Source organism: Lipophrys pholis (assembly GCF_963383615.2).
Source record: "Lipophrys pholis genome assembly, chromosome: 11".
In the NCBI taxonomy this organism is placed as follows: domain Eukaryota; kingdom Metazoa; phylum Chordata; class Actinopteri; order Blenniiformes; family Blenniidae; genus Lipophrys; species Lipophrys pholis.
Window position 1 is genome coordinate 20,611,678 of NC_137631.1, and position 23,900 is coordinate 20,635,577.

General features: G+C 41.6%; 2 protein-coding genes across 3 annotated transcripts; both read left to right on the forward strand.

Moving 5' to 3' along the window:
* Positions 1–2,866: 2,866 nt before the first annotated feature.
* skor1b (SKI family transcriptional corepressor 1b) lies at positions 2,867–8,551 on the forward strand (the record flags this gene model as incomplete). The annotated part of the gene is made up of 7 exons (XM_080475826.1): positions 2,867–4,603; positions 4,922–5,015; positions 5,124–5,228; positions 5,369–5,428; positions 5,973–6,047; positions 7,590–7,664; positions 8,454–8,551. 7 exons carry the CDS (start codon positions 2,867–2,869, stop codon positions 8,549–8,551), a joined length of 2,244 nt encoding a protein of 747 aa, XP_080331952.1.
* A 2,263-nt stretch (positions 8,552–10,814) lies between these two features.
* On the forward strand, positions 10,815–22,052 carry pias1b (protein inhibitor of activated STAT, 1b). Of its 2 annotated transcripts, none has more exons than XM_080474731.1 (14): positions 10,815–10,861; positions 13,262–13,694; positions 13,833–13,917; positions 14,728–14,775; positions 15,512–15,602; positions 15,688–15,822; positions 15,919–16,024; positions 16,484–16,557; positions 17,236–17,396; positions 17,630–17,763; positions 17,841–18,015; positions 18,126–18,265; positions 18,933–18,970; positions 20,640–22,052. In XM_080474731.1, exons 1-14 carry the CDS (start codon positions 10,838–10,840, stop codon positions 20,967–20,969), a joined length of 1,974 nt encoding a protein of 657 aa, XP_080330857.1. In that variant the 5' UTR covers positions 10,815–10,837; the 3' UTR covers positions 20,970–22,052. The 2 variants fall into 2 exon arrangements, with proteins under 2 accessions (XP_080330857.1, XP_080330858.1); XM_080474732.1 differs by having other exon boundaries at positions 10,832–10,861; positions 13,376–13,694.
* The last annotated feature ends 1,848 nt before the right edge of the window (positions 22,053–23,900 follow it).

Sequence of the window (23,900 nt, forward strand, 5' to 3'; positions counted from 1 at the left end):
CCAACCACTTGTTATAATTGCTTCAGTCTCCTTTTAATTTTCAAGCTTATTAATCATATGTAGAGTTATTTAAGAATGCATAAATTAATCTTAGATTAAAAAGCCTATCAAAGCCTCAAAACAATTAAAGAGTAAGGTAAGATTTCCCCTGGGCTGGCACTTTTATTTTAATAGAGTGTTCAGGTGATTATCATACTTTGATGCAGCACTGTGATTAATGCAGACATACTTTTAAATGAGCTGTTTCTCTCTTGCTCAAAAAAAAGGTAAAGGAAGCCTGAGCTGGATCATGACCTCAGTGACTTTTTCAGGTGTTTTCCCTCCTAATTTTCTCTTCCTAAGAAGTTCAGTTGAAAGACATTCCTGCCTGAGTGAGTTAGTGAACGTTGCATTTGGTCTGAAATTTTGAATGAGCAAATCAAACTGTAAATCAACGGTGGATTTTCCTTGTCATTGTTGGGGGTGACAATAAAGGCATGACATTCCCAAGAGCAATATTTTTGGTAGAGGGGTCCATCAATAAATCAGGAAAGCTGCCAGAAATGTAAAACTTTAAAAATCTATTATTTTGAGTGCAATACTGTCACAAGCACTTTATTATTATTATTATTATTATTATTATTATTATTATTATTATTATTATTATTATTATTATTATTATTATTATTATTATTATTATTATTATTATTATTATTATTATTATTAATAAACAATTGAAAACTGGGTGGGTTTAGACTCACTCTCTGATTTCTCCAGATGGGACATGGTTAACACTTGTGAATTGTTAACTGGCAGCCTTTCTGTTTATTGCACTTCGTTTGAACTGGTTCACGCTGTCAGTAAAACTTGGAAATTATCTAATAGCAGCGATCACTGTTAATTAACAAGTTTATGTTGACGCGTCTCAGGGCGTGCTATCGATTAGTAAACTGATTAAAGAGACCGATTTTCGAATTGTAATCGATTGCTCTCTTAACACGAGTTGGACCGTCACCAAAAATAATGTTGTGCACGATTTATGCGGTCGTTTATGTTTGGTTTTTTTGTTTTGGTTTTTTTCCCGAGTTGGGCTGGCCAATCTAAGGGCAATATTATTTTTTTCTGAATATTCATGTGAGATTTGACGAACATATTTCAATAGTTTATTATTATTATTATTATTATTATTATTATTATTATTATTATTATTATTAGACATTATTAGACATTATTAGACATTATTAAACAATCTAAAGAATGACTAGAATGAGTGAATGATTATGGACAATTTGTCATTATTGCTGTTCTCTCTGTCCCTCAAGAGTCAACAGGGCCAACAGCGTGTCCTGTTACTACCTTCATCAATATTGCACTCTGTGCGCTTCGTGCCAGAAAAGAAGCAGATTAACCCAACGCTTTATGGACGTTTAAAAGTTAAATGTCCGTCGCTTATGGTGCCATGCTCCACGTTGTTCTTATGTCTGAGATCATTTTTCTTGGGGGGGGGGGGGGAGAGAGAGAGAGAGAGAGAGAGAGAGAGAGAGAGAGAGAGAGAGAGAGAGAGAGAGAGAGTGAAGAGAGAGAGAGAGAGAGAGAGAGAGTGTGAAGAGAGAGAGAGAGAGAGAGTGAGTGAGTGACCTTTGGAGCAGCTGGTTATTGTCACAACGCGTGTATAGGCCGGGTCGCTTGTAAACGTTGAATGCGTGGGAACTCCGCACATGATGAAGGCCTGCGCACCGCATTCACCAGCGGACTCAGGCTCACAATGTGTTGCTGGGTCCCTGCTGTTTTAGCGGGATGTTAATTCCCTCTGCAGCCTCCTCTTCATGCATAATGTCAATAACTGCGCTTTTTTATTTTTTTTGAACAGAGAGTGCTAAAAGATTAATTAAATGCAATATGGACAACACAATCTGCATACATGAAAATTAAAGATTTATTTGGATGTTATTGTTTATAATTTATTCTAACAGGAGAAATCTGTATAATATTTACGTTTTTATTATATAAATTAGCCCCTATTGTGTAAAGTCTCAATGCATGTGGACCTCAGGCTGCTATAAGACCAGATCAAACACCCAAATCAAATCATCTTCATTGGTCATGAATCCATAGTTAATGCAGACTGCCTGTGTGAGTGGGAGTGCCTTTGCCATAAGTTTCCCCGTCACTTGATTGCTGTCGTAGAGGGGGGCTGTACTACAGCCTGCCTGCCATGTGGACGCTGCTGCTGCTGCTGCTGCTGCTGCTGCTGCTGCTGCTGCTGCTGCTGGTGGTGGTGGTGGAGGTGGTGGTGGCGCAACACAAACTATCCGCACGCACCCGGAGCGCGGCAGAAAGACAAGAGGACGGCGAGCAGGGAGGGAGGCGGTGCTGCACTGACAACTGCGTCCCACTCCTAAAAGCAAACATCTTCACATCCTCCTAACGCAGACTTTTTATCGCTCCGACATCCACTTGATCTCAGCTTAGTCATTCACGACGGAGGGGAGTCGCGCCGACGTTAGAGGTGAGTTTTGGAGCAGATTTGTGACAGCGGACACACTTTGTGTATTTGACAATGTTTTTTAACCTTTTTTTTTTTTATAGCACAGGCTCTTGAAATTCATACATATTTAAAGTACAAACTTGATCATTATCTCGTGGTATTCACATTTACAATAGCTGACTGTTGATATTTTTTTCATATTTTTATATAAGGAGAGTTTGTGCATGGGGTTTGATTCGCACGACATAGATGATCTTTGGGAATTAGAACTCCAATAACTTTATCAGTAATGCGCGCTTGTAAATGTTGTGTCTTGACTATTAGTCTCTATTGATGATTTTACTTCACTCACTCACGTGTATATTAAACGTCGTGTCCGCAGCCTCCAGGCCTCCAAGGATGGACCCCATACCCGCTGGGCGAGACTCCACCTCATCGCCAAGCTCCAAACAAGAACTTTCCTACTCGACCAACCTGAAGCCCAACCAGGTCGGGGAGACTGTGCTGTACGGAATACCCATTGTGTCTTTGGTGATAGATGGGCAGGAGAGACTTTGTCTTGCGCAGATATCTAACACACTGCTGAAGAACTATAGCTACAACGAAATACACAACCGGCGTGTGGCGCTGGGGATCACCTGCGTCCAGTGCACCCCCGTCCAGCTGGAGATCCTGCGGAGAGCCGGCGCCATGCCGATCTCCTCCAGGCGCTGCGGGATGATCACTAAACGCGAGGCCGAGAGACTTTGTAAGTCGTTTTTAGGAGCCCACTCCCCTCCAAAGCTTCCAGAAAATTTTGCCTTTGACGTGTCCCACGAGTGCGCCTGGGGGAGTCGAGGCAACTTCATCCCGGCCAGGTACAACAGCTCCAGGGCCAAGTGCATCAAGTGCTCCTATTGCAACATGTATTTTTCTCCCAATAAATTCATATTTCACTCTCATCGCACGCCAGAGTCCAAGTACACCCAGCCAGATGCTGCTAATTTTAATTCTTGGAGACGGCATCTCAAACTCTCAGATAAAAGCGCACAGACAGATATATTACACGCGTGGGAAGACGTGAAGGCCATGTTCAACGGGGGCAGTCGCAAGAGGACTCTGCCGGGCAGTGGGTCAGGCTCCAGCTCTCCTTTAAAACCACATGGACCCGACCGCCCCCGAGGTTCACCCGAAATACCCGCAAAACTCCTCAGTTGCGAGGACAACCGGGGAGGGATGACAAGCACCCGCAGCTACCCGGTCATCCCGGTGCCCAGTAAAGGCTTCGGGATGCTGCAGAAGATCCCGCCGCCACTCTTTCCTCACCCGTACGGGTTCCCAGCGTTCGGCCTTTGTCAGAAGAAAGACGACGTGATGATGGGCGAGCAGAGCAAAGCCGGCCTCCCGGGCGTCCTGTGGCCTGGTACCAAGGACAGCGCCTACCACCCCTTCCCCATGTTCTGGCCTGCGGCGGGCGCGCTGCCCATGCCCCCGTACCCCCAGACCCCACACAAGCCCCCACCAGAGCTGCTGTGCCCCCCCAGACAGACTGACATGGACATTTCTGAGCACAGTGACCGGAGCACCAACACGTCGAAAGACAGTGCGCTTGACAACGATCGGTGTTCCAGCACGCAGTCCATGCGTAATGAAGACGACAAGTCGGGGGATGAGGGGAGGCCGATGGAGGGGATGACCCTCCCGCCCCGGAAAATCAGCTACGTGTCTGCCTTCAGACCCGTCATTAAAGACGCCGACTGCATAGCCAAGCTGTACGGGAACAGGGGCGCTTACAACGGGTGTCGCACCGGTTATTTATCTCCCGACTTTTTGAGCGAGAGCTCGAGCTACCGGTCCGTGTCCCCGTGCGTGGACAGCGAGGGCGAGCCGGACGTGGACGTGGAGACGAACAAAACTCCAGAGGAGGAGGAAGAGGAGGAGGAGGACTCCCGTCCTCTGTCCTCTGTGTGTCCCCGCTCCCGGACTCCTCCCGGTTTGGCGCACACGGTCTCACCAAACCACTCGGACTCCAAAGGCTCGCAGGACGGCGGCGTGCTCGGGTCCCAGAAAATGAGCCTGCACGTGAGCCAGTCCTCTGACAGAGAACTGCAGAGCAAGCAGTTATCAGAGACCCACATAGCCGCCTCTTTCACTGAAGTGAGTGACTTATAGCTGAGAAACACTGGCGATAATACAAGCTGTTAGATTTACCTCCAGTTGTCTGCAAGTGCGTTTCTTTTCCTTGGTCTGTGTGTACTTTAAGTCAGATAAATGTGTGCTTTGTTGGGGGATTTGTTTATTATGTAAAAACCAAAAAACAGCATGTACACATTATTCAGACACAACCAGTATCCAAATAAAAATATCCAAATTTCAACCTAGAGTTTATTTTAATTACATTTTTGTATAATTAATTCGTAATTAGAATCACTTAACGAAACCTTCAAAACAAAGTGGTGATTGTTTTTGTTTTAGGTGTACACACCGGAGAGGAGTGAGCTACAACAAAGGAGCAGTCCTTATCAGTTCAGACCTGCAAATTACCTGCCCGGAGTTCTTACAACTCATGGTTAGACACTTTCTCCTGCTTTAACCAAAATGTTTAAAAACAAAATAACAGATAAATAAATGAATAAAAAAGGAGGGCAACAATCACATCAATTTATTTTTTCTTAAGATGAGAGTGCGAGCAAAGAGGAACCGTCTTCCACTGTGGAGGAGATCGAAACCAAATCTTTTAATGAACAAAGCAGCGAGGAGAGCCACAGAGAGCCGCATGACGGTAAGCTATACACAGAGGTCAGGAATTTAAAAACAAAAAAATCGTTTTTCCTGTTTTATTTGGAGAAATGCGGATCTGTTTTTTTTTTTTGTTTTTTTTTCCTGCGGTAGAAGAATTTAATTTACTTTGTGTGTATTCAGGCGAGGACGCGTCAGCCAGAGCTCCGGCAACACAAAGAGACATGCAAGGTCTGGCAAAAGGTAAGATGGTGTCAGATCATATAATTATTATTATTATTATTATTATTATTATCATTATTATTATTATTATTATTATTATTATTATTATTATTATTATTATTATTATTATAACTTTACCAACGTTATGCTATTTTTCCACATTGTAAACTTATAAGTATACTGATTTTGATATTTCATATAAGAAGCCAAAGTGATTTCAATCAGGCTTTTCTGGAAGCGTCCTGTCTCATCTCCAGCCACATTTATAGTCCTGGGGGTCCCTTATAAACCTCTCAGTATTTCCAACAGGAGCTTAGACTATCTTTCATTATCCATTTTTTACTACTGAGCCTAAATTAAATGAGACTCTGTGATTTTCTGTTTCCCTTCAACACGAAGTCAATTTTTTTGACAGCAGGCCCACGAAGACCTGCGCTGATAAATGATGATGATGATGATGATGATGTCCTCATCATTGTCATTAAAAATAGAAACGTGTTGTACATGGAAGACAGTGTCTGGTGCCCTTTTCTTCTTCAACATTTCTACTTTGTCTGCTTTCTAGAGGAGCTACAGAAGCAGCTGTTAGAGCAAGTTGAATTGAGGAAAAAGCTGGAACGTGAATTCCAAAACTTGAAAGGTAAGCTAAATTCTGCAACACTGCTCTCCTCCACTCTTCAGGCTTTTACTGCTCCAGTGGTGCTTCGTGGGATCAAAAGTTCTTTTGTGAGGCGGGAGTGAGTCACAGAAACGTGATCTCTGATATTGTCAAGGCTGAAACCAACTCAGAAGCTGAACCCCAAAATATCCTGCAATTTACCTTGAAACGTGTAGAAAAAGCTGCTTCAGATGCTGAACATGAGAATTAAATTGAAGAGTGGTCGTTTAATTAAACTGAAATATTAAGCATGTGAACAGTTTTGAATACATCAAAATGTATTAATTTAAATAATCTCCAGAACATATAGATTTTGACATCTTGAAGCTAAATTCGGAGAGTCTATGCAGTTTGCAAATATCCAGACCGGTGCTGTAAAGATCATCCCGTTGAGACTGGAACTGTATTGGTGCACAAGAGATGCACATTCAAGCTGTTGCTTATTGTAAACACACACACACAAAAACAACAACAACAACAAAAACACCTAAACATCCTCCATCTATTTTTCCAATATTTTTAAAAAGTCACCACTCAGTGAGCTCTTTGTTCAGTGCAGATTGGATTGATTATCAAAGGTTCATGCTGAGAGGAGAATGAATCGAGGATTTAGTTGGGAAATTGTACAGAATCTAGGATAAGAGGAAAGCATTTCACTGTAAAGATTGTTAAAATACATAAATATTCTTCAAAGGACTTAAAAAAACAATTAATTTGCATGTGATGTTAAATTAGGTTTTTTTTAAAGTGGTGTAGAGGTTAAATTTACTTTCTAGATATAATATTTTTACAGTTGAAATATTTTATCAAGACCTGTAATTTGTTGTTTAGGAAAATCTTTATTTTGTGCACAGTATTGTGCAGCATTATATCACATTTTAGGTCTTTAAATTACTTTGAACTATATAAAATACTTCTTTGCAAACATTAGTTAATCTCTTCAAGTTCTGTTTTTTAGTAAACACAATATCAATAAATACAATAGTCATACTGGGTTTTTTTGCAACAAAAAAAGATCTGTTGTACGTGAGTTTATGTTTTTATGTACAGTTTTGTTTGTAGCCTAAATTCATAAACGCAAATCATGACAAACATTAGAATAATATCCAAACGATGATTTTTTTTTAATTTCTTGTCCTTAATAAAACAATGTATAGGGAATAGTTATGTATTTTCATAAGTTTGAATATGAAGCGTCAATTTGAATATTCTCAGGCCATGGTTTGACAATGTATTGGCTTGGAGAACAGCGCCCTCTACAGGACATAATCATAAGTAGTATTTATAAAGTTACAATCGCCAAAATAAAATAATAGAATACCTAACAAAGAAAACAGCATCTACCTCAACAAAGTGCTCATTTGTTTAAAGGTTATCACGAATATTTTGGACAATTGACAAAGTTTCAAACAAAGTTTATCTTAAGAGTCCAAGTAGTTGAATGAATTCGATCACGTTTACGTGAGTTGTGTTTTTATTTGTGCACCTTCAGCGTCACTGATTCATAAATGTGTCATCCCTCAGATAATTTCCAGGATCAAATGAAACGAGAACTTTCCTACAGGGAGGAGATGGTCCAGCAGCTTCACATCGTTAGAGGTGAGAGAAATAAAGCAGAGGAGGCGCAGACCTCAACTCACTCTTTGCTCGAGACTTTATGCAACTTGCAGCAGTAAGTGGTTTATACCGGTTACTTTGTTCAGTTTGAAGGAGGGGAATGTTTTATTTTAAATGTGAAATATGTGTCAAATTCACTTAGAAGTAATTTCATGTTGCAAATTTATTTTATGAATTTTCCGTAGAATAGAATGAAAGATTCTGAAAACGGTAGAAACACGAGCAAACAGTATAAAATGACATTAGAATACAAATTCAACAATAGCCGTTTTATGCTGGGGTTCACTAATAGATTCCAGAGAGTTGCCAGAAAATCAATATGCCTAATTTTGAGTATTGGCACAAATACCTTCAGTTAAAAAAATAAAAAAGTACAAAGTAGTTTAAATTTATATTGGCTCACATATAAATAAAGATACATTATAGTCACGATTGCAATAAATAATTATTGGTGATTGTTGTGGATATTTTAGGCACAACTTGATGTCACCCTGTGCAGATATTGAATGCAGCCCTGAAAGAGAAGGCTGAGGTGTAATTGTTAGGGTGATATACAGGCTACATTCCTGCGCCCAGAGGCTCGCAGACAAACAATTACCTGCACCCAGAGGCTCCAAAAACTCCCCAAATCAGCCTTGAATTATGGTCCCGCCGTATTCTTCCTGGTGCATGCAGAACCTCAGTGCATCGATCTGCATCACATCCAGAGGCGCGAGTCACACTCACGTGCTTCTCGGTGCACTTTTGATTGTTTCATCTCCTTCTTCATAGAAGCTCACGACGCGTTACACCATTTCTCCTGTAAGATGTTGACTCCTCGCCACTGCAGCGGATCCTGCTCCTTCAAATCTCCGCTGCTGCCGCCATGAATCACACACTGTTCGATGACAGAGGGCGAACAGACTCACCCAGGACTTCGGTCAAGCTCCCAGAACAATGGCAGCGGTGGAATATGGGGAAAGCCCTCCGCAGACACTCCGAGGAATCGAGCTGAAAATAGACAAAACTGTATTTACTTGTGATATTTAAACGTGTATATCCATCCCTCCTGCATATGGTGACATTATACCGTCGATTAGTCGATATTTATTATTTGTGGCAAAGTGCAATGAAAATGTATGTATCTTGTGATGGTGGGTTGTTTCTTTTGTTTTCTTTTTTTAATTGATTGCAATTTTATTGCTCCATGTCAGTGATGTAAATAAGGGCATATCCTACAACATGTTCTTCTCTGCAGACCAGTAGCTTATTCTGGATGTTATGCACTTTAACCAAGTGATGGGAATTACAATAAAGAAAATGTTAAAAAAAAAAAAAAAAAAGCTGCATTGAAGTGACCCTACGATATGTAGTTGTCAAACTTATTGTTTTTCACGACTTGACCAACACAGAAAATAGGAGGCTAAACTTAGTGCATCTGCGACCTTGTAAGTATAGCGACATATTCTATTAAGAGTAGCCTATCTGTCCATGTAATATTTGTTTTCACTGCTTATGAATAAATCATTTTATTAAAAGAAATGTGATTTATTTCTCCCTCTGTGTGGTCAGCGGGCTTAATGCTCCACACGTGACATTCACATGGGTTTATAAATCAAGGCGGCAGCTCCTGATGACCACATTATTACCCTGCGGTCTGTTTGACTTTAGCTCCTAATTGATACATTTATCGAGTTTACCCTACTATACATTTTTAAGTTTATAAATGAGCATATCAAATCTTTTTTTGCTGTTTTAATGATAGCAATAACGTAAGCCTAACAGTGCTGGACAGCGACGTTTTGAACGCTCATAATTTGTTCAGACATAGTCAAAACTTCCCAGCACGAAGTGATCCTCAATTATTTATAATCACACAAATATACATGAATCTCAAATGGTCCGTAAATACATTGGAGGAAATGTACACGTTATAATATTAACGTGCTTCGAAAGAGTTTGCTGTTTGTGTTTGAGGAAGATATTTTGAATAGCTTTTCAGTGCTGTTGTGAAACAAAATGTGCCATGTCAGCTCTTTAAGGTCGTTTTTTCACGATTTTATTGACACGCCTCTCAGTGGAACTCGAACCCGGACCCACAAACACGAGCTGGCTTGGTGGCATCCGCTATTCCTACAAAATAAAGAATGCAATCCAAATAGGTTTCTCTGGGTATTCCTGTTTCCCCCCACAGTCATAGAGGTGGATAATTGTGTCCACACTCCCGATAACTCTGAATGTGTGAGTGTGTCCAGTAGTGGACTGCTGACCTGTCAAACGATATATTGTCTCCTGGTTCACGTCCAGTCATGTGGCTCTTGTTATTTTCTATGAAACCTGACTGAGATCGTCTGGTACAGGATTGTTGAGAATGAAAACAAATGCTTAAAATGTCTTTAGGGTAAATGAATGCTTGTCTTTATTTACACCCACCTATGCAGAAACAAATCTGCATTCAGCTAATAAGGTCAATAAAGGGCAATTTGGCTATACGTACTCAAGCACCCCTCTTTATTTGATTTATTTTAATAAAACAGGACAAGAAACAACTCATCACAAATCTTAAAACTCTCACACTCTATTGTGCGGTGTAAAGTTTCTGGGTTTCATCCCTCCCCATCAGTCTGAACTCCACAAAAAAAAGTGTTTTATTTTCACTCGTGAACTTAGAATAAAGTAGTTCTACTTTGTTGGAAATCATCTAAGAGAAGGATGATGGTATTCTAGGTCATTTTAAGAGACGTCCTCGAGACCTGACTGTAGCTGTTTTAACTGCAAGAGGCATCTTTTAGATATAACAAAACAGTTTTTTCAATCAGTGACAGCGTCGGTCATATGGTGGATGCAGTTTTAGATATAGTTTAACATTTTCAGTAAAAACTCTCCTCGAGTGACACATTGTCAATTTGATCATGGATTCTTCTGCAGCAGAAATTTTCTCGATTTCCCTGGTTTGAAAAAACAACCTGACTTGAATCTTCACGGGAGCGGTCTGCTGGTGGTTTTGTGGTTTTGTGTATGGCAGCAGCGCCCTCTGCCGGCGGCTGTACAGTGGCAGCGCCCCCTGTTGGCCGTTGCGCTTGCAGCAGCGCCCTCTGCTGGCCGCTGTGAAAAGGGGCTCAAATCTCTTCGTCCCCTGAGGATGGCGTCTGCGCATGCGCAGCAAGTGAAACAAGATGGCGGAGAGTGCGGAACTGAAGGTAAAGAGAGCCCCTCTATTAGCTTCACAAATATACGTTTTAAGGTCCAGGAAATGTATTTCAAGCTCAAATTTGGTGGTCATTTGAGAGTGGAGACTTACATAGTGGCACTGCTGCAACATATACTGATAAAACAGCAGCACAGGGCAGAGCAGACGTAGGGTTAGCTGTCTGGCTAGCCCGTTAGCGTTAGCTTTGTTATTGTTGCCGTCGTTCCGTTAGGCTGCGGATCAGCTGCACGTCGGGCCACATATGGCTTATTCTATCAATAAAACACACAATTTTGTCAGGGTTTTACACTTGTCGACACCACAGCGCGAGCCACTCCACAGTAGGGGCAGTTTATAGCGCGGTGTCTGTGTGAGGCGGGCTCTGTCTACTCCCTGGAATCCATGCGCAGCTTGACCGACATGAGCGCCGCGTTCTGATGCAGAATTCATTAACCGTCCACTCTCACGTTTTGTAAAATGTAAAAACAATCTGCATGTTTTGCCTTGATACACGAAGTAACATGGAAGTGAAACGTGGGTGCAGTCGGCGTTTTTCAGTCTGCTAAACAAATCTCCACCGTGTTCTGTTGTGTCGGTAGTTTTACTTTTAATCAGCTTCTTATTGAACACAACATGATGGACACATTAACACGAGCCTCATTATTATATCCGATGATGTCTCTGCAAGATCAAACTTACCCTCGCCCGCAAAAAGACTAAGTTCATGAATTGTTGTTTATTCATGATACAAAGGTACGTAGCCTTGAGGGAAAACCTTCATCTTATGTGTGATGTAAAAAAAAAAAAGTTCATCTAAAACTGAAACAAAACCACGCAATTGAGAAAATAACGCAGTCAGATGAAAAGTCCAATGTGACCTCCAATGAAACCCAGTTTTAGGATTGTTTGAGTTAATCTGAAGTATTGTGCTCCATCACTGACAGCTGATAGTTTCATCAGGATTTTATCTCACTGAAGCAGCAGCTTCTGCAGGTCATCATAACAGATAGTGATGCTTTTGAGTTCCAACCAGTTGTGATCTAAACATATTGTGAGGAAAAGCAATAACTTGGATATAAAAGCTTTTATAACTTCCCCTCTCTTCAGTTCAAAAGTTCAAAAGTTTTGTTCTTGTCTGCGCAATATAGCGTTACACTGTACATACAGAATTGAGACTTTTTGAATGTTTAGGGGTCAATTGTTCGATGCCATTGATACTTTTCTGCTACAAACTCAATTTGATACTGAAAGCAGTTTTTGCTTGCATTGATCCACATTTTTATGTTCAATCTGACCTTGTAATGTTTGGTTTAGTATTTAAGGCTTGTGGTGGTGTGCTTTATTTTAACTACATTGAACTTTAGTATTGTTGGTATTTGGAGGAAATTACCAAACATTCCTGTGTGAACAGACTACTTACTTGTAAATATTTCTAACATGCTGATATTTCCCAACTTTGCTGGACAAAAAGATTCTTATAATGAAGTCTTCTGTAGTAATGTTTCATTGGAGCCAATTTCACAGTACTGCAAAATGTAAGTATACAAGAAGGTAGAATATTTACAGACATAGAAACAAAATAAAATCAAAACCGAAAATGAAAATGCATGCTGCTACAAAAAGTCCATAAATGAAGTGTAGTTAGCTGCTGCCTGCTTTCCTTCTAGTAGAATAACAATATTATGAGGGCTCCACTGATCTGAAGTCTTTTCACAATTCAAACAAGGTACACAGCCATATTTAATGCATTTGACTTCCCAAAGGACAGTGAAAATTAAAAAAACTAAAAATGAATAAATCCATGCTGATCAAATTGTGGCTCCCCATCTTTTACAATGAAACATACTGCTTTTTCCAACATTGGATGGATTATTATGAAAAGAATTATTAACTGTCTAGTGTTTTCTTAGGAAACAGTCTTTGGTTTATTAGAGTTCATTATATTGTGATGATTATCATGTTACAGAGTCCACACCCAGTTTCATCATTTGCAGCGTTTTCAGATGTGTGTCTGGCTCAGCTTTTTGAAAAGAATTACATCAGAAGATGTGCACTTCTGCTTCGAGCCAACAGGTTGTCTGCCAAGGTCACTGCAGAGTGTCTCTGTTTGTTCAATATTCTGTATCCTGATGCTTTTTATGTTGACATATTTTTATGCCAGACAGAGACCAAAGAGGGGACATTGATCCTCCTGCTCCAAGTGTGTGTCAGACAAAAATAATCTGGGTGGTAAAGTTTTACAAGCCAGAGGAAGATTTTGGTGTTTGGCAAACATGATATTGTTTTCAGTACAAAATCATGATGAAAGATGAAAAGCAGTGCTCTTCTTTGGTTTATTTTATTTTATTTTTTTAAATGTCTTCATCAGTTTGTCATTTATTTATTTTTTCACTCTTGATTTTCTTACCAGCAAATGGTAATGAGCCTTCGAGTTTCTGAGCTCCAAGTGTTGTTGGGGTATGCAGGACGGAATAAGCACGGGCGTAAACATGAACTTTTGACCAAAGCTCTGCACCTACTCAAGGCTGGTTGCAGTCCCGCTGTGCAAATGAAGATCAAAGAGCTCTATAGACGACGCTTCCCTACCAAAATGGTCTCGCCGGTGGATCTCGCTCTCCCCGGCGTTCACTCTGCATCCAGCTTGCCCGCCGGCCTCACCCAGCTGGGGTTCGACAGCCACGGGTCGCCATCGCCGCTGATGCCTGTTTCTTTACTCGGGCCGAAGCATGAGCTGAGCCTGCCTCACCTCCCCTCCTCCCTGCACCCTGTGCACCCTGATGTCAAGCTGCAGAGATTGCCATTCTACGATGTGCTGGATGAGCTGATTAAGCCCACCAGTCTGGGTAAGTCCCTGATGCTGCTGCTCCGCGCTGTACGGAGTGATAACACTTCTCTCTTGTGTACACACTGTTTAAACACTTGGACATCAGTGCTGCCTCTGATTCCTGCTGGATCAAATCTGTCTCTTTTCTTTTCCGCAGCTTCAGACAACAGTCAGAGGTTCCAGGAAGCTTGTTATGCCTTTGCATTAACACCTCAGCAAGTCCAACAGATCAGCAGCTCCATGTGAGTGAGAACGCCTCCTGCTATGTACTTTCTGTCGCTGTCAGAGAATGAAGGGGAAGAAGAACTGACACTGTGAAACTATCAGTACCATCAAGTCCCTTTACCAACGGCTGCTAATAGGATTCATCCAACACGTGTGACCTGACCCAGATGTCGGAATAAATTGAGTTGTTATTAAAGGGGACCGGTTATGCTCAATTTCAGTGCTGCAGCCTCTCATAATCTTGTGTTCTTTTACTGGGCCTTTATGTGGGTGGTAATGTGGTGTTGTGGTTACTGCTGTTGCCTCTCAGCTAGAAACTCCCGGTCTGAATCCAATCCAGGGGCTCCTTTAATCAAGCCAGGCATTATTCCATATTTATAGTGAACATTCAAACCAAAGCTTAAATTTGTTGACTCAAAAAAAAGCTGTTAGCATTTGAAAAGATTGTTCACATGCACCCTTTCCACAATATTCCTTTTATAGGTCACAGCCTGCCAAGATACGTGTGTGAATAGATTAGGCTCATCTCTTGATCCCCACATTTGACTGGAAATGGTTAATGCACAGAACCAAGTCTGCACATTGGTGACTGTTTATGCTGAGTCATCACAACAACTGACTGCAAAATAGATTAAAGGAGTTTAAGTTGACACTAGATACATATTTGATGAGCACATATGTGAAGTGACAACAGAAAATGAAAGTCCATCTGTGGTTAAGGAACATAATTTCATACTGTTGTAGAAGGTTGTGTGTAAAAGAAAATATAGAAAAGTGTCCCACCTTGACCAGTTTTGGCCTGATTTGTCTTTGTCTTTTCTCTTCAGGGATATATCCGGGACCAAGTGTGACTTTGCTGTTCAAGTTCAGTTAAGGTATGACTAACATACTATTGTGTTCATCATTTCTGTTCTCAATAGAATATAGAAAACACCAAATAATATAGCAGAGATGCTCGATTCGGAAATACAGATCTCTGCATTGTTTCTCCCACAGTTAACAAGTTGAAACCTGAGTCTCAGTTTGGTGTTTGGGTTTGATGTTTTGGAGCATACTGTGATGAAGAATACCAGTGATAGGAACTCCGATGACTTGGAGGGATTTTGATGCACGATTCGGGCTCCGTCTTCTTTATCCACATTGAACTGAAGCCTTTAAAGTCTTATCTATACAGGGAAACTACAACATCGAGGCATTTTTAACACTTTCAACAGGCAAGAAATACAACCCTTTTCTTCTGAAAAGAAAACAAACAAAGATAAATGACATCCTTTAAGATAGGGATCTCTAACCCTGGTCCTGGAGAGCCCTGATTACAACGACAGGCTTATTACGGAGCTCTGTTAGAAGCTCGTGATGACACGATCAGTAGATTCAGATGTGTTGAAGCAGGGAACGAGCTAAAACATGCAGGACCAGGGTTAGAGACTACTGCTTTAAGAACTGCTCTCCTGTATCACAGATCGAGATTGCTGTACATGAAACAACTGAAATGGTAAAGTAAATGAGTGAGCCGAGACTTTTCTCAGAGTGGCAACCAAACAAAAACAACCTCCTTTTGACATTTTTCCTCCAGTGTTTATATTATTTCTATAATTTTTCCGTTGTCAGATTTTGTTTATCAGAGACGAGCTGTCCCCAGGAGGATCATTTCCCCCCTAATCTGTGTGTGAAGGTGAACGGAAAGCCCTGCAATCTACCGGTAAGTCCACTTGGTCAGTATTCCTCCACTCTTCTCATTGTGTTCATGTGCTGTGTGGCACTGACTGTCTGTCTTTTCTCCATAGGGATATCTTCCTCCCACCAAAAATGGAGTTGAACCAAAAAGGCCCAGTCGCCCCATTAACATCACATCTCTTGTCCGGCTTTCCACCACAGTCCCCAACACAATCGTGGTGTCGTGGACCTCAGAAATTGGGAGGGTAAGAGCTTTTAGAAAGCTGCTGTCAGGGCCTGTTAAGAGGAATACATGAGGCACAATTGTGACCTGCTTTGCTCGATGCCTCTTCTTTTGTCAGAGTTTTTCCATGGCTGTGTACCTGGTGAGGCAGCAGTCGTCTGCAGTGTTGTTGCAAAGACTACGGGCCAAAGGAATCAGGAACCCAGATCATTCGAGAGCCCTGAGTAAGTGATACGAAACATGTTCTGTTGCCATTTGTTAGCAAAACTATTATAGGGCAAGTACACTTTTAAAGGTCAAAGCTCCATTCTTATAGCAGTTTTGTGACCCGTTTGACTACATAGTTGCAGCCAATAGAAAGCTCCCGGAAGTAAATGGAGGAGAAAATCTGCTCTCACTTCCTTTTGACATTACTGAAAATATCTTTCTGTTAGTCATAGTTTGTTCCACATTGTGTTCTTCACTAATAGAGCTCACATTTCTATCACCATATTTGTTCATTTTTAAAAAGTGGAGCTTGACAGTAACGTGATACTGTACATCCAGTTTGTTTTTACTGAGGGCTAGAGAGGTAAGGCAGTCCTGTTCAGTAAATACAGGTGACCTAAATCACTGAAATGAAAAAGCTGTGGTTCTTTATTCAATGTTTGATGTCTTATGTTGTGTTTGCACTTTCCTTTCAGTCAAAGAGAAGTTGACGGCTGATCCAGAAAGTGAAATCGCTACCACCAGTCTGCGAGTCTCCCTCCTGTGTCCTGTAAATATGTATTATACGTTTATTAAATAGCTCACTGAAAAGTTGCAAGTATATTCTTGGCTGCTCAGTAAAGTACTGCATGTTATCAGATGTTATATCACATATGTGTGAGCATATTAGAAATCCTCCAGCATACAAACAAGTAAATCAGTGCTCCATTGTCTCGTAAAGATGCCTGAATAAATGTGTTGTTTGCTCCAGTTGGGAAATGTCAAAGAACACTTTTTGTGGTTTATCGCAGGAATGAGAAAACACCAAAAAAAAAAAAACCTGCTTCATAAGAACAAACATTTAAGTAGACTAAGGCGTCTTTTACTAGTTTTGTACAGTTGAGTAGACGTGTAAGGTGCCAGGACACCTTCCATTCTCTGGTTTTTCCATCTTAAAGGGCCATGCCGGAGTTTGATGGTGTTTCAGATTAAGATCTCAAATTAACTTTGTCAGGATTTAAAATGAAATTGTTCTTTACTGGACTCCATTGTTTTGTTTTGCTTTTCCTCAGGATAAGCCCAGATCAAACTCCCACACCTCTTTAAGAGGAGAGGATCTGGTTGATCTACTTGTGTAGATCAACCATTAGTGTCTAGCTGTTAGACACTGATGCAGCTGTAACGTATCTGAGGATTGTTTCCCACCACACCATTTCATTGAGCGTTCTGTGTGTCCGTTGTGTTCCAGCTGGGGAAGATGAGGCTGACGATCCCGTGTCGATCAATGACATGCTCGCACCTTCAGTGCTTCGATGCTACGCTTTATATCCAAATGAATGAGAAGAAGCCGACCTGGGTCTGTCCAGTCTGTGACAAGAAAGCACCGTATGAACATCTCATCATCGACGGGTGAGCACAGCACCAATATATTTCAAGTTTGATGAGTGATGAGTTTGATTTTTAGATTTAAAATGTAATCCGATTTTTTTATTATTATTATTGTCGTATCACGTTGACATGCAGTCTTAATTTGGGTGTATGTCTATATTTCAGAATCTGAGTTTGAGGTGATGCTGAGGTTTGTATAAATGATGGAACATTTTTTTGGAGGATGTCATTAAAAAAAAACTTTGTTTCCACAGATTGTTCATGGAAATCCTGAATAGCTGCTCTGACTGTGATGAAATCCAGTTCAAAGAGGATGGAAGCTGGGCCCCCATGAGGTCGAAGAAGGAGGTGCAGGAGGTTTCTGCTTCCTACAATGGAGTTGACAGCGGTATGTTTCCTTCACATCATCAGAAGTCGGTTTAGTGAGGTCTGCGCGCACGGTGTGAATTTACTGTTTCTTTGTAGATTTGTCTCGATCCGATTCGCACGAACAGAAACGATCATCGAATGACAACAATAAAAAGGTGGACGTGATTGACCTGACACTGGACAGCTCTTCAGAGGATGAGCTGGATGATGAGCCGCCTCCTAAAAGGCCCTGTCCCTCACTGTCGCCCGTTTCTCCTCCTCCAAGCAAAGGGTAAGTCTCCAAACCACAAACGAAGAAGAAGGCAAATGTCTCTTACAGTTCTATTTTTTCTGACTTTTTTTTGTTTTGTGCTAAAATCATTTGGTGTTGTTTCCTCTCAGAGTACTCAACCTGCACAGCCAGGCCTCACCTGCCAGCAGAGCTCCCAGCATGCCCCCCGTGGAGACCAGCTACATTCCTCCCCCTCCACCTCTCATCCAGGACTATCGCCACTATTACCACACAACCAGTGACCTGCCAGGTAGACCTGCCAATAGTCCTTTCAGGACTTAACACCGCTTTAGCATGCCTATGCGCTTGCTAAAAGCATTATTGATCCCAGTAATCAATTACACTGTCCTCGGTGGATGTGAAGCATTACCTCGTTAGTGCAGCGACCGACAAAGATCCTGCAATGAAGCTGTGAGAAGAAGAGCAGGATGACTTATAACCTGATGATCACATCAGCACAGGTTGTAGCTCTAAAGCAAGGCTGTGGATCATCAATCCCCTCTTCTACAGTGGAGTTATCGTCACGGTCTTTTGAGTTGGATCTGTTTAGGATTTTTGGCTGTGGGATTTAAGAGAACAATAGTGATGACCGCTTAACCTTTTTCCAATGTCCAACAGTTATTGGACAGTAATGTGTTCTGGTTATAAATATGTAACACACTGGTGACACTTGTCTGAGATTTGGTGGTTATGGGGGCAGCATATGGCCGGGGGTGTCCTACTGACTAAGAAATGGGCAAAAACGTCTCCTATCTGGTCGCTTTGTAATCTTTAGCTATTGTAAATTGTTCTCAGGGTTAGACAAACAAGACAGGATAGAGATAAGTGAGAAGCTAAAAGAAGATTGTTTAACATGCTTCAAAAACCCTCTCGGTGTATTTTCTCAGTGAGCTAAACTCGTTCTTCTTCTTTTTCAGATCTAAATTTCTTCTCCTTCCTCCAAGGCGACAATCAGGTACATTCACACTACTCACACCGAATTCTTTCACATTTATCTTGTCCTACAACCAAATAAAAATTTGCTGTGTTCAGAGTCTTTGTAGAAAATGTTTTCCAGAGAAAATATTTTTTCATCAAGGAGGTGTGCAGCTCATCTTCCATCCATCGTCTGTGTCGCTTTATCCAACTCAGGGTTGTTGGGCGACGGCTCCAATCCCAGCTAACAATGAGTGAAGTCATGGAGAGGGCAGCAGTCCATCACAGGGCGAACACATAGAGTCTCACACTCGCATTCATACATGCAGCCAGCTCAGAGTGACCATTTATATTCTAATGCATATGTTTGGACTGTGGGAGAAAAATGGCTGCCTGGACAAATCCCCTGCATGTGCACAAAACATGCAAACTCCTCACAGAAAAACACAAGCCCAGCCTTCATTGATCTATTCATGTTTTGTGGTCGATCACTGCTTATTGGTTACATTTGGATGCCCAAGTGATGTTCAGTGTCTTTAACTCATTACTGGATACAATGTCCCAGACTTGTCCAAAACTTTATACAATACTTGGCTCTATTTATGCAAGTGCCTGAGAGTAATTGCTGTAATATTTTTTGAATGGGCTGTTGAGCAGAGCTTCAATGGAATCTGCTGCCTGCCCTTCTGTTTCTACTTTAGTTCAAATTTGACAAATTAATGTGGGTTGCATGGTCACTATGACCTCCACAAGAGTCCCATTCAGATCGGGGACAATTTACAAATGATTACAAGCTGATAATCATGAGTGAGTGTGAGGACTGAAACAGAGTAGCAGTAGAAAAGCATGTGTGTATAAACCCACTTCCTTTTCATTCGAGTACATGGAGTTCTAATAACAAAATTGAAACAGCCACACGCTGCATGTGACACATCCAGGTTTTCCACTTAGTCTATTAATACCATGTTTCTCACACAGTTCTCAGCAAAAGTACAACGTGAAAGGACCTGTTAATAGATATGTTGACGTCATACTGGCAAGATTACGTAACTGAAACCAGTTCTCGTAGTTCCAGTGTCTGTTCAGCCAAAAGTGTCGCTGCTTCCCACATGTGAATTCAATTAGTGCCTAAACGCCATTTTTAAAATAAAAATTAGTCTTTGTACTGAAGCCTGTTGGTAAAACCAAAACTCAGTGTGTGAAAGTAAGAGCACTGCAGCTGTCATAAAATTGTGTTTCAATATTTCTTTTTCTTTTTTTTTTTTTTTAAGCAGTATTTACATATTTATGTGTTGCCATCCGACATGTCATTATTCAGAAGTGCTAATATTGGAAGAGCAGCTCAACATCAGCTCTCCTCTGCTGCCTTATGGGATTGACATGATGTATCATCAGCGTTTGTATTTAAAGAAGTCTCTGTTTGCTCTATGATGGACTGGTGACTTGTCTAAAGTGACCTGTGAGTCCAGCACCCTGCAGCAGCAATGTGTTGCATAAAGTAGCACAGAAGATGGATGGTTGAGTGACACTTGGGAGAAATCTCGAGCATCACTGCAATGACTAGTATATCAGTGGAAACGTCTTTTTTTTTTTTTTTCCATCCCTGTCGCTCGGAGGACAAAAGCTCCGCTAGTGAAAAGTACGCATGCCAGCCCTCGTCAGCAGCAGGAACCAAAGAGTGAACAGCGTCTTGTTTTCTCTCCCGTCAGCATTACAACATGGTGATGGCTGCTGCAGCAGCCGCGTCGGCCTCGGCCCCGGAGGACCACGACCTGCTCCTCAATCGCTTCATGCCCTACGGCTCCTCTCAGATGCTCCGAGAGCAGCCGGGCACCCCCGGGAGCAGCACGCTGGCGGCCACCAACGGAGGCAGCAACAGTGGCAGCACCAGCAGTCTGGTGTCTTCCAGCAGTCTGCGGGACCGCGACAAAGACCGGGACAGGGACAGCCACGCCATTTCAGGATTGTCAAGGTCCTCGGTGGAAGCTGCGGCGGCGGCCATTTATGGCTCAATATCTGACGTTATCTCTCTTGACTAGATCCACACAGAACTGAAAGACAAGGGAGACGTGGAGGACAGGAGCTCTTTGTAAATAAGGAAGATGATGAAAGAAAAGAATACAGTGCTATGTACAGAGAGGAAATCTATTTTCAATTTTACGTATCATGTATATAAACTTAGGACACTTCCTGTCCGGTGAGTTACTTCAGTTGATATTTTTCTGTGAATACTGAAGACTTTTTCACACCTCTTCATGTGGTCCTTTGATTATATTGTACCTTTTGTACCTGGTTTTTACAGTTTGGTTTCAATACGTCATGTCAACGGCATTATTTGGGCATACATGCACAGAACCCACCGAGATGACCCCCCCCCACACACACACACACACACACACACACACACTTGTGGAACATGGTAATATACATACATAAAGAAAATGGGCATTGTTATAGATGTACAAAAGGCAAGTCGCAGCAAAACAGGAAAATGTATAACACTTTCTTTATTTTCTAAATGGCATCATTTCTGTCAGTATTTTGACACAAGAAAGATCTGGCCGTTTCTGCCATCACTGTATATTTTTTTGTTTTTGTTTTCCGTAGGACATTTATGCTGTGGTCGTTATTTTTAAGAAATTATTTATGATGTAAGTTATGTTGGACGTGTGTTTTATTTTGTTTTGTAAAGAAGCATTCCCTATGCCTCTAGGAACTGTTGCCACTAGAAAAAGCAAATGCTTGATCCTTCTGTTGTCACGCCGGCATTCTTCTCCTCCCCGCCGCCTTCTGTCAAATCAAATCTAAATATTTTTTAGTGTTGCGACTGCATCGGAAACGCATTCGGATTGGAATGAAGTCAGCTTTGTGCGATCGGCGTGTGGATATAGGGCACTGATCCAGCAAAGACCCACAATTGGAGCTTTTATATTAAGAACTGAGACTTTCAAGTCGACGTTGTTTTTATTTTGAAGAATGTGTTAGAAAAAGTTATTTTTGCTTACTACTCCTACACACATATAGAGACGTGGCCAGTCACCAAATTCCCGCTTCGCTTTCCAGACAAGGCTAATTTCTGGTCCACTTGATGTTAAATCTTTGATTAAAAGGCTTAAAACTGTTCACTGAGTGTAAGTGGATTAACTACATTTCACTTTGTCTTTCTGTTTGAGTTAAGCACTTGATTTTTTTATTTTATTTTTAACTAAAGTCAGTGGGACGGTGAAGTCGAACACTTCAAGACTTAGTTTCAGCTTTGTATGTCTGCAGGCGAGCTGAAGCTCACCCGTGTGAGTGCTGCGCTGCTCCTTAGTGGTAACACAAGACACTTCGCTTCTTGTTTTTCTGCTGCTGTTTGGTGTTTTTGCAGATAACTGTGATGGCTTTGTCTTTTGAGTGAATCACAACATGCACCCGGGCCCAGACGTTGAAAAACCATCTAACTTAATATTGACATCAACCCCTTCGCCTCCTTTTTTTTTTTTTTTTTTTAACTTGTTCTTACTATTAGGATTATTTATTATCATACATACTTTCAGCATTTGTTTGATTTGTGGATATGCATTGCTGTCATTGTATGTGATATTTCTTTTGTAATTATATAATGCTATTTAAAGATCTCATTGTTGCTTGACATGCATTGTAACATTTCCTCTTTGTCTGTTTTGCAATCGGATGATGTCAATAACTCAATAGAAGCTTTGATCAATTTGAACGGCTACGAGGTCTCCTGTGCTGTTTGGTATTCGCAGCAGTTAAACAGAAGATCGTGGGGCCTGCACAGCGCTGGGAGTTGGTGGCGCACCCGCCTCACAGAGAGATTACCCCCAGCTTGGTTGTGGTTAAGGGGCCTTTTTGTAGAGATTGCATGTTCTCCCTGTGCACATGCGGGTGTTCTCAGTGCGTGTGTTTGGTTAACCCCGACTTCACTCCTAGTCAACCGGGATTGATTTCGTTGCTCTGCTGCCCTGAGTGGGTAAAGCAGTGCAGAAGTGATAACATGAGGGAACGTCTGTCTTTTCGTAAAGGGTGAGAGAACAGTTGTGATCGGGGGAAATGTGGATGAACTGAAGAAGGTGGAGACAGTTGAAGTTTGTTAGTCCTGAACTGAAAGCTGAAAGTGACACCACACAGGACATCTTGGAGGGACATTATGTAATATTTATGTTGAATGTTAAATATAACACCCCCACACCCTCCCAAAAATAGATCAGCCGTCGTAAACAAAACAGCTCTGGTCATCTGAGAGACACTTCTGTATGTTCTGGCTGGTTTACCTTCCAAATTCAGCAACTTGTTCCAGCCCGTTTCATCTTTCAGGACTAGTTTCCTACTGAAGAAGCCGCTGAAGCTGTAAGACGACGCTTCCTGCAAGACGGAACCAACCTCAGCCCAGATCAGATTTGCAAAGGACTGAGACTTGGTAGGAATGCCATGTATGCTTTCATTCTTCTAATGGTGAATCTTTACAAACAGAAGCACTGCTGTGCCATGGGAAGGAGTGGAGCACTTTAGGCTGCAGAAGCTTCCAGAGGCACAACAAACACACAAGTACATTTATTTTTCGATGACGCTCAGTTCAAACTGAAAACTGAAAAGGTGAAATTATTTACTGAGCATCAGAACTCAATAGACAATAACATCCAATTTGTAAAGGAAGATTTCCACAATTTCTTGCTTGTGTCTGATATACAAAGCAGCCAACAGTGCAATCACAATTAAACACATGGTAACCATCCAATAGTCGGAGTTCTTCGGTGACACGCCTGGAGTATAAATACCTGAGCTTTATCATTCAATTTGACTAGCCAGCCCCGTCAATGAAAACAGCATGAACTGGTGAAGACACTTGGCAAAATGTTTCCCGGGACACATGGGGTAGTCCAGGTGACGTGATTCCATTGCTTTGAGAGCCCTCCCACTTACGAATGAGACTGTGCTCGGACACATGAACAGTTTGCACCTCAAGA

Coding starts and splice junctions, on each gene's coding strand:
- pias1b (XM_080474731.1), top strand. CDS start 10,838: ATGGCGGAGAGTGCGGAACTGAAG. Junction 15,823..15,918: donor GGACCTCAGAAATTGGGAGG/GTAAGAGCTTTT, acceptor TTCTTTTGTCAG/AGTTTTTCCATGGCTGTGTA. Junction 18,266..18,932: donor CACAACCAGTGACCTGCCAG/GTAGACCTGCCA, acceptor CTTCTTTTTCAG/ATCTAAATTTCTTCTCCTTC.